The following is a 13,170-nucleotide window of genomic DNA, read 5'->3' as shown; positions in this document are numbered from 1 at the left end:
TTTTGAGATGTTTTGTCATTGTTTTCACCTGTGAATTTGACATGTATGAAAATAAAAACATATTGCAGTGTTAATCTAAAAGGCTTGTCTGTCAGCACTGGGCTGTGATAACCTCAGTCCAACCTAGGCAGCCCAGCCTGGACACAGTTCAAACACTAAAGTTTACTGGGCTGTGATAACCTCAGTCCAACCTAGGCAGCCCAGCCTGGACACAGTTCAAACACTAAAGTTTACTGGGCTGTGATAACCTCAGTCCAACCTAGGCAGCCCAGCCTGGACACAGTTCAAACACTAAAGTTTACTGGGCTGTGATAACCTCAGTCCAACCTAGGCAGCCCAGCCTGGACACAGTTCAAACACTAAAGTTTACTGGGCTGTGATAACCTCAGTCCAACCTAGGCAGCCCAACCTGGACACAGTTCAAACACAACCGTTTACTTTTATTGCATCCCCTTTAGGGAAATGTGTCTTGCGTCTCACTCCAAACAAGCATAGCATGTCATCGCTCAGACCTTTGACTTGTGATAAGAAATATGCTAAAATATTCTGATAATCTCATATTCTAAAATAATCAGATAATGTAATAAAATAATCTAATAATCTGATAAAATAATCTGATAATCTGATAAAATAATCTGATAAAATAATCTACTAATCTGATAAAATAATCTGATAATCTGATAAAATAATCAGATAATGTAATAAAATAATCTAATAATCTGATCAAATAATCTGATAATCTGATAAAATAATCTGATAAAATAATCTGATAATCTGATGAAATAATCTGATAGAATAATGTGATAATGTGATCAGAAGATGAGGAGATGAATGTGTTTTGAATAGGATCATATCTTCCACATCTGTTAATAATGCAATGATAAATACTTGTTCAGAGAAAATGTAGATTTATTAGGTCCTCAAAGACTCATTGGAATGCACCCCTTTCACTACACTTACATATTCCATCCTATCCTGTAAATTGTGAACTTTCCATCATTATATGGCAGTTACGAGGTATTTATATTTCCTTCCTCAAAGCACTTTGACTCTTTCTCAATTGTCACTTTGGCTCTTTCTCATTTGTCTAAAAGTGTGGACATTCCATTCATTCCCTGCCTAAGCAAGTTGTGTCAGACTCTGGCATAATTACTGAGAAAAATGAGATAAGTTATTATTTTAATCAGCATTTTATATCTGGATGCCTTTGATTTGAAAGAGATGTTGGTTTAATTGACCCTGGTCAGTCAGTCGACTGCTCTTCCCTCTCTCAGACTCCAGTTGGCTCGTTGGAAAATCCCATCAACTTCTAGCGAATCTTTGTGTTCATTTCAACAACTTTCTACTTGTGCTGTTCTAGATGCCTTGCTTGGGGCGACAGGTAGCCTAGTGGTTAGAGTGTTGGGCCAGTAACCAAAAGGTTGCTACATTGAATCCCTGAGCTGACAAGGTAAAAATATATTGTTCTGCCCCTGAACAAGGAAGTTAACCCACTGTTCCACAGTAGGATGTCATTGTAAATAAGAATTTGTTCTTAACTGACTTAAAGGTTAAATAAATATAAAAGATTCATGTAAAAAAATATCCACTTTGGCTGATCTGCTTGATCCTTTCTTTCCAATAAACTGAAATTGGTACTTACTTGTTTATTTATTAACTTTTATTTAATCAGGGGAACCCGATTGAGACCAGAGTCTCATTTGCAATGGTGCTCTGAGGACATAAAATAAAAGATAAAACTACAAGACACAAAATACAACAACAAGTACATTACATTACAACACCACAAACATCACAAACATCACAGGCATCACAAACATCACAGACATCACAAACACCACAAACACCACAAACATCACAAACATCACAGGCATCACAAACATCACAGGCATCACAAACATCACAGGCATCACAAACATCACAAACACCACAGACACCACAAACATCACAAACATCACAGGCATCACAAACATCACAAACACCACAGACACCACAAACATCACAAACATCACAGGCATCACAAACATCACAGACATCACAAACACCACAAACACCACAAACATCACAAACATCACAGGCATCACAAACATCACAAACATCACAGGCATCACAAACACCACAGACACCACAAACATCACAAACATCACAGGCATCACAAACATCACAAACATCACAGGCATCACAAACATCACAAACATCACAGGCATCACAAACATCACAGGCATCACAAACATCACAAACATCACAGGCATCACAAACATCACAGGCATCACAAACATCACAGGCATCATAAACATCACAAACATCACAGACATCACAAACATCACAAACATCACAAACATCACAGGCATCACAAACATCACAGGCATCATAAACATCACAAACATCACAGACATCACAAACATCACAAACATCACAGACATCACAGACATCACAAACATCACAAACATCACAGGCATCACAAACATCACAAACATCACAGACATCACAGGCATCACAAACATCACAAACATCACAGACATCACAGGCATCACAAACATCACAAACATCACAGACATCATAAACATCACAGACATCACAGACACCACAAACATCACAAACATCACAGGCATCACAAACATCACAAACATCACAGGCATCATAAACATCACAAACATCACAGGCATCACAAACATCACAAACATCACAGGCATCATAAACATCACAAACATCACAGGCATCATAAACATCACAAACATCACAGACATCATAAACATCACAAACATCACAGACATCATAAACATCACAAACATCACAAACACCACAAACATCACAAACATCACAAACATCACAGGCATCACAAACATCACAAACATCACAGACATCACAAACATCACAAACATCACAGGCATCACAAACATCACAAACATCACAGACATCACAAACATCACAAACATCACAAACATCACAAACATCACAGACATCATAAACATCACAGACATCACAGACACCACAAACATCACAAACATCACAGGCATCACAAACATCACAAACATCACAGACATCACAAACATCACAAACATCACAGGCATCACAAACATCACAAACATCACAGACATCACAAACATCACAAACATCACAGACATCACAAACATCACAAACATCACAGGCATCATAAACATCACAAACATCACAGGCATCATAAACATCACAAACATCACAGGCATCATAAACATCACAAACATCACAGACATCACAAACATCACAAACATCACAGGCATCATAAACATCACAAACATCACAGGCATCATAAACATCACAAACATCACAGACATCACAAACATCACAAACATCACAGACATCATAAACATCACAAACATCACAGACATCATAAACATCACAAACATCACAGACATCATAAACATCACAAACATCACAGGCATCATAAACATCACAAACATCACAGACATCACAAACATCACAAACATCACAGACATCATAAACATCACAAACATCACAGGCATCATAAACATCACAAACATCACAGACATCATAAACATCACAAACATCACAGGCATCATAAACATCACAAACATCACAGACATCACAAACATCACAAACATCACAGACATCATAAACATCACAAACATCACAGGCATCATAAACATCACAAACATCACAGACATCATAAACATCACAAACATCACAGGCATCATAAACATCACAAACATCACAGACATCATAAACATCACAAACATCACAGACATCATAAACATCACAAACATCACAGGCATCATAAACATCACAAACATCACAGGCATCATAAACATCACAAACATCACAGACATCACAAACATCACAAACATCACAGACATCATAAACATCATAAACATCGCAGGCATCATAAACATCACAAACATCACAGGCATCATAAACATCACAAACATCACAGACATCACAAACATCACAAACATCACAGACATCATAAACATCACAAACATCACAGACATCATAAACATCATAAACATCGCAGGCATCACAAACATCACAAACATCACAGGCATCATAAACATCACAAACATCACAGACATCATAAACATCACAAACATCACAGACATCATAAACATCACAGACATCATAAACATCACAGACATCATAAACATTATAAACATCACAGACATCACAGACATCATAAACATCACAGACATCATAAACATTATAAACATCACAAACATCACAGACATCATAAACATCACAGACATCATAAACATTATAAACATCACAGACATCATAAACATCATAAATATCGCAGGCATCACAAACATCACAGACATCATAAACATCATGCACATCATGCGCATCATAAACAAGGCAATCAAAAACATTTGCACACCTCGGTGAACTCATTTATCATCAGGGTTTTAAACTGCCCTAATGGCGGGTAAAACCAAGTATATTTCATTTTCAAAACACTTCAAAATGTATCTTTTTCCTTTAAAAATGCCCCCTTTATTTTACCAGGTACGTTGACTGAGAACACATTCTCATTTACAGCAACAAAATGGGAACTAGTTACAGGGGAGAGGAGGGGGGATGAGTGAGCCAATTGGAAGCTGGGGATGATTAGGTGGCCATGATGGCATGAGGGCCAGATTGGGAATTTAGCCAGGATACTCTTATTTAGGGGCCATGGGATCTTTCGTGACCACAGAGAGTCAGGACACCCGTTTAATGTCCCATCTGAAAGACAGAATTATGCATTAGTACATTGGATGGTGCCCCACACTAACCGTGTCCCCACTTATAAATATCTGGGCATCTGGATTGACGAAAAGCTATCTTTTAAAAAGCATATTGATGAGTTAGTTCAGAAACGGAGAATATAGATGGGCTTCTTCTTTCTTCTTTCTTTTGACGCCTCTCGATACATAGCAAAGAGCAGATCATTCAGTCAACATTCCTGCCGGTTCTAGATCATGTGTGACAACATCTATGTGAATGCAGCTGCCAATGAACTGAAACCATTGGATGTAGTATATCACAGCACTTTATTACAGGCGACAGGTTCAGGTTCACTGCATTCTGTATCAGAAAGTAGGTTGTCCTTCTTTAAAGTCTGGTAGATTGATGCATTGCTCTCTTTTTGTTCATAAAGCTCGTCTACAAAAAAACTCCCGCTGTACCTAACATCATTACTGACATTTAGACATACAAGTTATCATACCCAGTCTCGGCGATGGCTGACTCCGGAAATTTCTTTGGTTTCTACAGAGTTGTTTACCACCTTGTGGAATAAACTACAAAAAAAAAATTGTTTTAATGATTTGCTGCATCTAGGGCATTTCAAATAGCTGATTGAGGATTTTTGTTTTCATGAAGAATGTTTTGTTTTCTATGACAGTGTTTTGGTTTCTCTGTTTGGCTTTTTATACTGTATTGATGTGTAAGAGCTCATCTGCAAAAGTGACCTTGGTCTCAGCAAGACTCCCTAACAGTCCCTGTCAAAATAAAGGTTCAATAAAAAATGTAAGTCTGTCGCCACCTAACCTCCTCTTCTTCACTGCACTGACCAGCTGAAAAGCCACTAATGATGAGCACCATATTGTATTCACCTATCAAAACTGTTCTAATCAGTGCAGATAATGGCTGGGAGACAAGATGACAGATTTTCAAACAATTGTGCCTTTGCAGTGTTTTAAGCATGAATACCAATACAATGTGCAATTTAACATTGGCGCCCTCTAGTGGCAGAAATACACTACTACTTCTGCCAACAGAACCAAAGCATTCACAGGAGCACTCCCACGTTTATGCAGGAAATCCTCTCTCTGCTGCGGATGCTACATTCCCTTTGAAAAGTAACACTCGACAATATCATGTTTCTCCGGTACGAAAAAGAACAGTAAAGTAAATCTAAATATTTGTATTTGCTAAATGTCTCTTTGTTTTTAAAGATAATTTATTTATCTTCCAGGAAATGTACCGAAAATGTATGGACATTTAAAATCTAAAAGAAAGCATGGATTTGACACCTTTTTTTTAGGTTCAGAAAGGAGGCCTCTCAATATTCATAAGATGAAATGAGCTGAGTCATCCCGATGGGTAGGGCTGCCAACAGATGTACTGTCCAATAGCAGCCTGGACATTAGTGTTATGATAGGCATGCTTAGGGTCCCGCAGTCAAAGCACACTCGGAGAGACAGACAGACCCACGGCCTGTTAGACGGTGACCACTCCGCTCCAGGGTCTCACACAGCCTGCCGTGTAGTGGAGGGGCAGCATACACACTCTGTGAGAGGAGGAGAAGCAGGAGCTCTCTGACACAGCTGGAGGGGAGAGAAGACGTTACTAACAGTCCCTCGTCACCATGTCAGACTGCGGCTGCGAGGGACTGCCTATGGGTGAGTGTCAGACAGACAGGCAGAAAAACAGACAGACAGGTAGACAGGCATTCAGACAAACGGAGAGAGGGGAGAGGGAGAGAGGGAAAGCAAGCATAAAGACAGGCAGACAGAGAGGGCAGGCAGAGAGACAGACAGAGAGGGCAGACAGACAGACAGAGAGGGCAGGCAGACAGACAGACAGCGAGGGCAAACAGACAGACAGAGAGGGCAGGCAGACAGACAGGGCAGGCAAGCAGACTGAGAGGGCAAACAGACAGACAGACAGACAGGGCCGATCAGCTCCTTCCTGTGTTGGTCTGAGACCACTGGGACAGCTCACCCTGCAAATATTCAGCCAGAGGAGAGCTTCCCCTCATGTGACCATATATGGAGACTTTATTTTCTGTACTTTTCTGTCATATGGAGACTTATTTACATAACTGTGTGCATGTTTGTAGGAGAGAGGGAGGGGTTCTTAACAATGGTTTTCTGCTCGACAGTGCCTCACAGCGAGTGGCCGATAGTGATTTCTGTGTCATTAAATTTACTGTAATCAGTGTTAATTTCCATTTCTAGTTTCTCTGACATCAGAAACAAAGGGTAATGAGCTGTTCCCACATGGGCTTGTGTGTTTATGTTTGCCCACGTATCTGGTGTGACTGACGGGCATTAAGTGAGGGCTCATTTCACACAAGTACAGCATGAGACTGAGAAGAGCTGAAGGTTGACAGCAGCACCGGCAGGGGAGGAGATACAATGAGCTGTCACCCCTACCCTCCCAATGGGGTCTGGGATAGTCCCTTTACTTCCTCACTCCCAGCACTCTCACTCCATAGCTATACTAAATCAAAACTGTGTAGCACTAAACTAGCTAAGTAGACTGTAAGTTGAGAAAAAGGGACATGGGCATGTTCAAGACATCTTCATGGCTCATCCTTGGGCTCCCCGAGTGGCGCAGCGGTCTAAGGCACTGCATCTCAGTGCAAAAGGCATCACTACAGACACCCTGGTTTGAATCCAGGCTGTATCACATCTGGCTGTGATTGGGAGTCCCATAGGGCGTCGTCTGGGGTAGGCCGTCATTGTAAATAAGAATTTGTTCTTAACTGACTTGATTAGTTAAATAAAGGTTCAATTAAAAATTCAAAGTCCTAACTATGTTGTGAGACATACAGTTCTTTAAAGTTAATGAAAATAAAAAAAATCGTAAATATATTCTGACGTATATTTATTTAATTTGAATGAGTTTTGTTTTTTTCATTAACCAACTCAGTGTCCTTGTGGTGTCCGCCCTTAAATTGGAAGGTTGGCCGTTCGGTCCCCGGGTTGAGTCCTACCATAGACTGTAAAAATGGGACCCGACGTGTCTCTGCTCAGATTGGGTGTAAGACCCTGTGGATAGACTCGTGTCCTGTCCAGTGTACTTGTACATCAAGCTGCCTCTCGCTAGAAAAACAGGAGAGGGTAGACCATAATAGACCTTTATTCATAGGCTACTTGGCTAATGTATGGCCATGGAAAAAAATAAGAAAAGATTCACCTATGAGAAGCAGCTCCACCTTCAAGCAAGAGAAAGGCATAGCAGAGGTTTAATAATAGAAATAGGTTGACAAGAGCAGACACTCCTATTCTCTTCCCTTGAGGAGTATCTCTGTCCGGACCGGATCTATTGATAGATAGAAAACTGCTATGCCAACACTTAGGTCCTTGTGGCATATGTTCTTTGTGCACATGAAGATTTATGGTGGAATCATGGCAGAAAGAATGGAACAGCTATTATCCGGGTGGCCTACATAAATAGGCTACACCGCGCAATGAACTGGATGGTTCGACCTCTGAATGCTGATTGGCTGACAGTATGACAAAACATTTATTGGGGTGACTGTTCACCTGCCGACAGGACAACAACCCTAAGCACACAACCGAGACAACAGGAGGAGTGACATTCAGTCTCTGAATGTCCTTGAGTGGCCCAGCCAGAGACCGGACTTGAATCCGATCAAGCATCTCTGGACAGACCAGAAAGTAGCTGTGCAGCAACACTCCCCATCCATCCTAACAGGGCTTGAGAGGATCTGCAGAGGAGAATGGGTGAAACTCCCCAAATACAGGTGTGCCAAGCTTGTAGTGTCATACCCAAGAAGACTCAAGGCTGTAATCGCTGCCAAAGGAGCTTCAACAACGAATACTTATGTACAGTGCCTTGCGAAAGTATTCGGCCCCTTTGAACTTTGCGACCTTTTGCCACATTTCAGGCTTCAAACATAAAGATATAAAACTGTATTTTTTTGTGAAGAATCAACAACAAGTGGGACACAATCATGAAGTGGAACGACATTTATTGGATATTTCAAACTTTTTTAACAAATCAAAAACTGAAAAATTGGGCGTGCAAAATTATTCAGCCCCTTTACTTTCAGTGCAGCAAACTCTCTCCAGAAGTTCAGTGAGGATCTCTGAATGATCCAATGTTGACCTAAATATCCACAGAATTTCCCCTTCTCATGATGCCATCTATTTTGTGAACTGCACCAGTCCCTCCTGCAACAAAGCACCCCCACAACATGATGCTGCCACCCCTGTGCTTCACGGTTGGGATGGTGTTCTCCGGCTTGCAAGCCTCCCCCTTTTTCCTCCAAATGTAACAATGGTCATTATTGCTAAACAGTTCTATTTTTTGTTTCATCAAACCAGATGACATTTCTCCAAAAAGTACGATCTTTGTCCCCATGGGCAGTTGCAAACCGTAGTTTGACGTTTTTATGGCGTTTTTTTTAGCAGTAGCTTCTTTCTTGCTGAGAGGCCTTTCAGGTTATGTTGATATAGGACTCGTTTTACTGTGGATATAGATACTTTTATACCGGTTTCCTTCAGCATCTTCACAAGGTCCTTTGCTGTGGTTCTTGGATTGATTTGTACTTTTCACGTCAGGGTACGTTTATCTCTAGGAGACAGAACACGTCTCCTTCCTGAGCGGTATGACGGCTGCGTGGTCCCATGGTGTTTATACTTGCGTTCTATTGTTTGTACAGATGAACGTGGTACCTTCAGGCGTTTGGAAATTTCTCCCAAGGATGAACCAGACTTGTGGAGGTCTACAATTTAATTTCTGAGGTCTTGGCTGATTTGTTTTGATTTTCCCATGATGTCAAACGAGGCACTGAGTTTGAAGGTAGACCTTGAAATACATCCACAGGTACACCTCCAATTGACTCAAATGATGTCATTAGCCTATCAGAAGCTTCTAGAGCCATGACATCATTTTCTGGAATTTTCCAAGCTGTTTAAAGGCACAGTCAACTTAGTGTATGTGAGCTTCTGACCCTCTGGAATTGTGATACAGTGAGTTGGAAGTGAAATAATCTGTAAACAACTGTTGGAAAAATTACTTGTGTCATGCACAAAGTAGATGTCCTAACCGACTTGCCAAAACTATAGTTTATTAACAAGAAACTTGTGGAGTGGTTGAAAAACAAGTTTTAATAACTCCAACCTAAGTGTATGTAAACTTCCGATTTCAACTGTATATCATGACTTTGTCAGGTAAAGACTCTAAATCAAAGCTCAAAAGAACAGACTGTGTCACCTCTGTTTCACCACGCTCTCGGCTGGGTCTGCGTCAAGAGATCCACCAGGAATCTTCAACATCAATTGTTCCACAAGACAAAAAGGTTAAACAACTACACACCTTTAAGAATGTTAGGGTACCCACACAGCCATATTTCCATGTTACAGCGCTTGTTAATGGAAGACAGAGGTGACAACCTGTTATAAATGTGCTATCGAAGCATCTCCGAACACCTGTATGTAATGGAAGAAGGACGCCACAATAGTGACGTAACTGAATTATGTTGGCTGCAACTGTGTTAAAACCGATTAAAACAGTGTACACTATGTGTATATTTTTGCATTTGTGCAATTATTTTGGTATGATGTGAATGTAGAGGGCTTTATTTTTCAAAAACCGTATCGCAAGTGAGGAGTCTTAACGTTTTCTAAATGCTAAAAAAGAGCATTGAGATTGTCGTTCCCATGGAGCCTGCTGTGGTCGATATGTTCAGCTGAGAATCCAAGGGGGGGTCCACTTGATGGGCAAGTGGCAAAGTCAAAATTGGCTATCCTAAAAATGTATGAAAACAAAATGTAGCTTTTGGTCTTAATTTAAGGGTAGGGTTAGACATCAGGTTAATGGTGGTGTTAATGTTAGGGTTAAGTTTAAAATCTGATTTCAAGATGAGAAATAGTAGAACTAGACAGAGTTAATACTGTGCCACTTGCCCACCAACTGTGACAGTCTCATGCGCTACAACTCCCTACCACTAGGTGTCAGTGTGCACACATGTTTACAAATGTGTACATTCCTTCAGTGTGAGCAAAGGCTGGAAGCTGGTTGGAAGTGGAAATGTTTGTGGTTTGTCGTGGCAACAACGCATAAGAACGAATGTGAGACCATTTCAGCGTCTTATTGTACGAAGGAAAGTACCTGACTGGAAAAACATTATCAAAAGTAGTGGAAACTGTAAGGCTTTCAAGAACTGTAATATGGACAGAGATTATTTTGAGGTCTGATGCCTTTTATAGACACTTATTGCCTTTGGTAAGAGTATACATTACTCTTTATGAAGCATATTAACTAAAACATGACATATTGTAGGCTGTAATCATGATGTCAGCTATATTGAGTGATAGAATCCACAGCACACCATATCTAAGTAAGTAAGCATTTCACTGTAAGGTTTCACCTGTTGTATTTGGTGCATGGGACTAATACAATTGGATTTGATCTACCTTTAGGTCATGTCCAAGACGCATGATTCTCTGTTTCAAATCAAACCAAATCCATTTATATTTGTCACATACCCCGAATACAACAGGTGTAGGTAGACCTTACAGTGAAATGCTGACTTACTTAGATATGGTGTGCTGTGGATTCTATCACTCAATATAGCTGACATCATGATTACAGCCTACAATATGTCATGTTTTAGTTGTTTTAACCAACAATGCAGTTTTAAGAAAAATACCCCCCCCCCCCCCAAAAAAAATAAATAATAAAAGTAACAAATAATTAAAGAGCAGCAGTAAAAATATATATGTTTTTCTTTGATGCAATCAATCCCTTTACTCTCCAATTGATTTGCAGTGCTAGCTCATACCACGGTCATCCTGGGGCAACAAACAAAGGATGAGTAGGATGGTGGCGGAGGAGGTGGCAGAATGGGTACCTGCCTGGTGTAACTGAGATGTATTATACATGTGATGAGAGTTGACACTTCTGCGTTTGTGACAAATAGCCATCAGTTTTAACTCAGAGAGCTGCAGACAGTACATGGGGATGGGAATAGTTTCTGGGCCACCGATGTCAAACATCCCTCTGTTGCTTGCCGACAAGTACCCCTAGGGATATGACGTCTATTGTGGCCTAAGACTACAGCTTCATAGCACTCACGTCGGTAGCCATGAAGTGCTTTGAAAGGCTGGTCATGGCTTTTCCGAGTCATAGTGGGAGGACCACACAACATATCATTGTGTGAAGTTTACTTCAGTATGATGGCTATTATATCAATATTTGAGCATAGGCGTTTCCACTGCTCTTTCTCGCATAATACACTTTACAGACACAAAAAGATCCCACCGTGTCAAAAACAAACAAACTGTCTTGCCGGCATTTATACAGTTGTACAGGCATTTTCATCTGGCCAGTCGTGACTTTTTTCACGTAATTCATCTTAATGAAATGGTTGGACGGAAACCAATGACGTGTGTAAACCCTGGATTGCTGAAGCTATGTATTGGCCATTGAGAGGCTTTGTAGCCAGCGGTCGGCCATATTGCTACTCCCCGGTAGGAGCAGTCCTACCTATAAGAATGAATGGAATTCTACAGTAGATCAATTAAATGTTTCAAGGGCAAATGACACGTATGTAAGTATTTTGTTGTTGTAGTGGGGACAGCAACATTAGTACTCTCTAAAAAATATATTTGTTCCTATTTTTTTGTTTGTTTAGCTCACACAATATAATTTTAAAGTATTCATTAAGATGTCTGTAATATAATAAATGTTTCAAAAACGAATGTAGACATTTAATAAATGCATTTATATTAGCTTCCAAACGTACCAAGATGGCTGCGCGGTGGCTTCAGTCATCTAGGGTTTATACACATCATTGATGTAAATGTGGTTTATGACATTGTATACAGTACATTGGAATGTCCTCAACCGTGGATGCTGAGATGCATGGTCTCACAAGCTGCGTTTATTCTTGGCAGTATTGATTTCAAATACTGGGTCTGTGTGCCTTTTGACTGTAGGTCTAGCTGAGATTACTTGAGTTTCTTTCCAAGTGATGCATTCAAAGCCTGTGTCAGATGCAAAATAAGTGTGTGTGTGTGTGTGTGTGTGTGTGTGTGTGTGTGTGTGTGTGTGTGTGTGTGTGTGTGTGTGTGTGTGTGTGTGTGTGTGTGTGTGTGTGTGTGTGTGTGTGTGTGTGTGTGTGTGTGTGTGTGTGTGTGTGTGTGTGTGTGTGTTCCTATCTGTACAGGAAGTGGGGGAGGGGACAAACACAAATTCAGAGCGGCCAAGTCAGATGTGATTGATTTTGTAGTCGCTTCACAGAACATGAATCATCGCACGCCTCAGAAAATACAAATGGTACGGACCTATTGGACCCAGTCTACCCAGTGATGAAGTACTGTATCCAGTGTCCACTGGAATGTCTGCACTCTGTAGTCCAGGGGTCCCCAAACCTTTTCACTCGAAGGGGGCCCCACTTCCAGCATTGGGCAACATTCCATGCCCCTCGCCACG

General features: G+C 40.6%; 1 protein-coding gene across 6 annotated transcripts in view; it reads left to right on the top strand.

Annotated features, from left to right (window-relative positions):
• The first annotated feature begins 6,126 nt into the window (after positions 1-6,126).
• Positions 6,127-13,170, top strand: part of LOC139375415 (EMAP like 1) — an 80,307-nt gene continuing 73,263 nt past the window's right edge. For 2 of the 6 annotated variants that reach the window (XM_071117186.1, XM_071117185.1), the window contains exon 1: positions 6,162-6,380. In XM_071117186.1, the coding sequence (XP_070973287.1) occupies positions 6,347-6,380 (34 nt within the window). In that variant the 5' untranslated portion in view covers positions 6,162-6,346. Of the gene's footprint in view, positions 6,381-13,170 lie in introns of all 6 variants that reach the window. The other 4 variants (XM_071117187.1, XM_071117180.1, XM_071117189.1 and 1 more) reach the window with 3 other exon arrangements.

Source organism: Oncorhynchus clarkii, chromosome 19 (assembly GCF_045791955.1).
Source record: "Oncorhynchus clarkii lewisi isolate Uvic-CL-2024 chromosome 19, UVic_Ocla_1.0, whole genome shotgun sequence".
Classification (NCBI taxonomy): Eukaryota; Metazoa; Chordata; class Actinopteri; order Salmoniformes; family Salmonidae; genus Oncorhynchus; species Oncorhynchus clarkii.
Note: the sequence above shows the minus strand (reverse complement) of the source record. Positions and strands in the feature narration are given on the sequence as shown.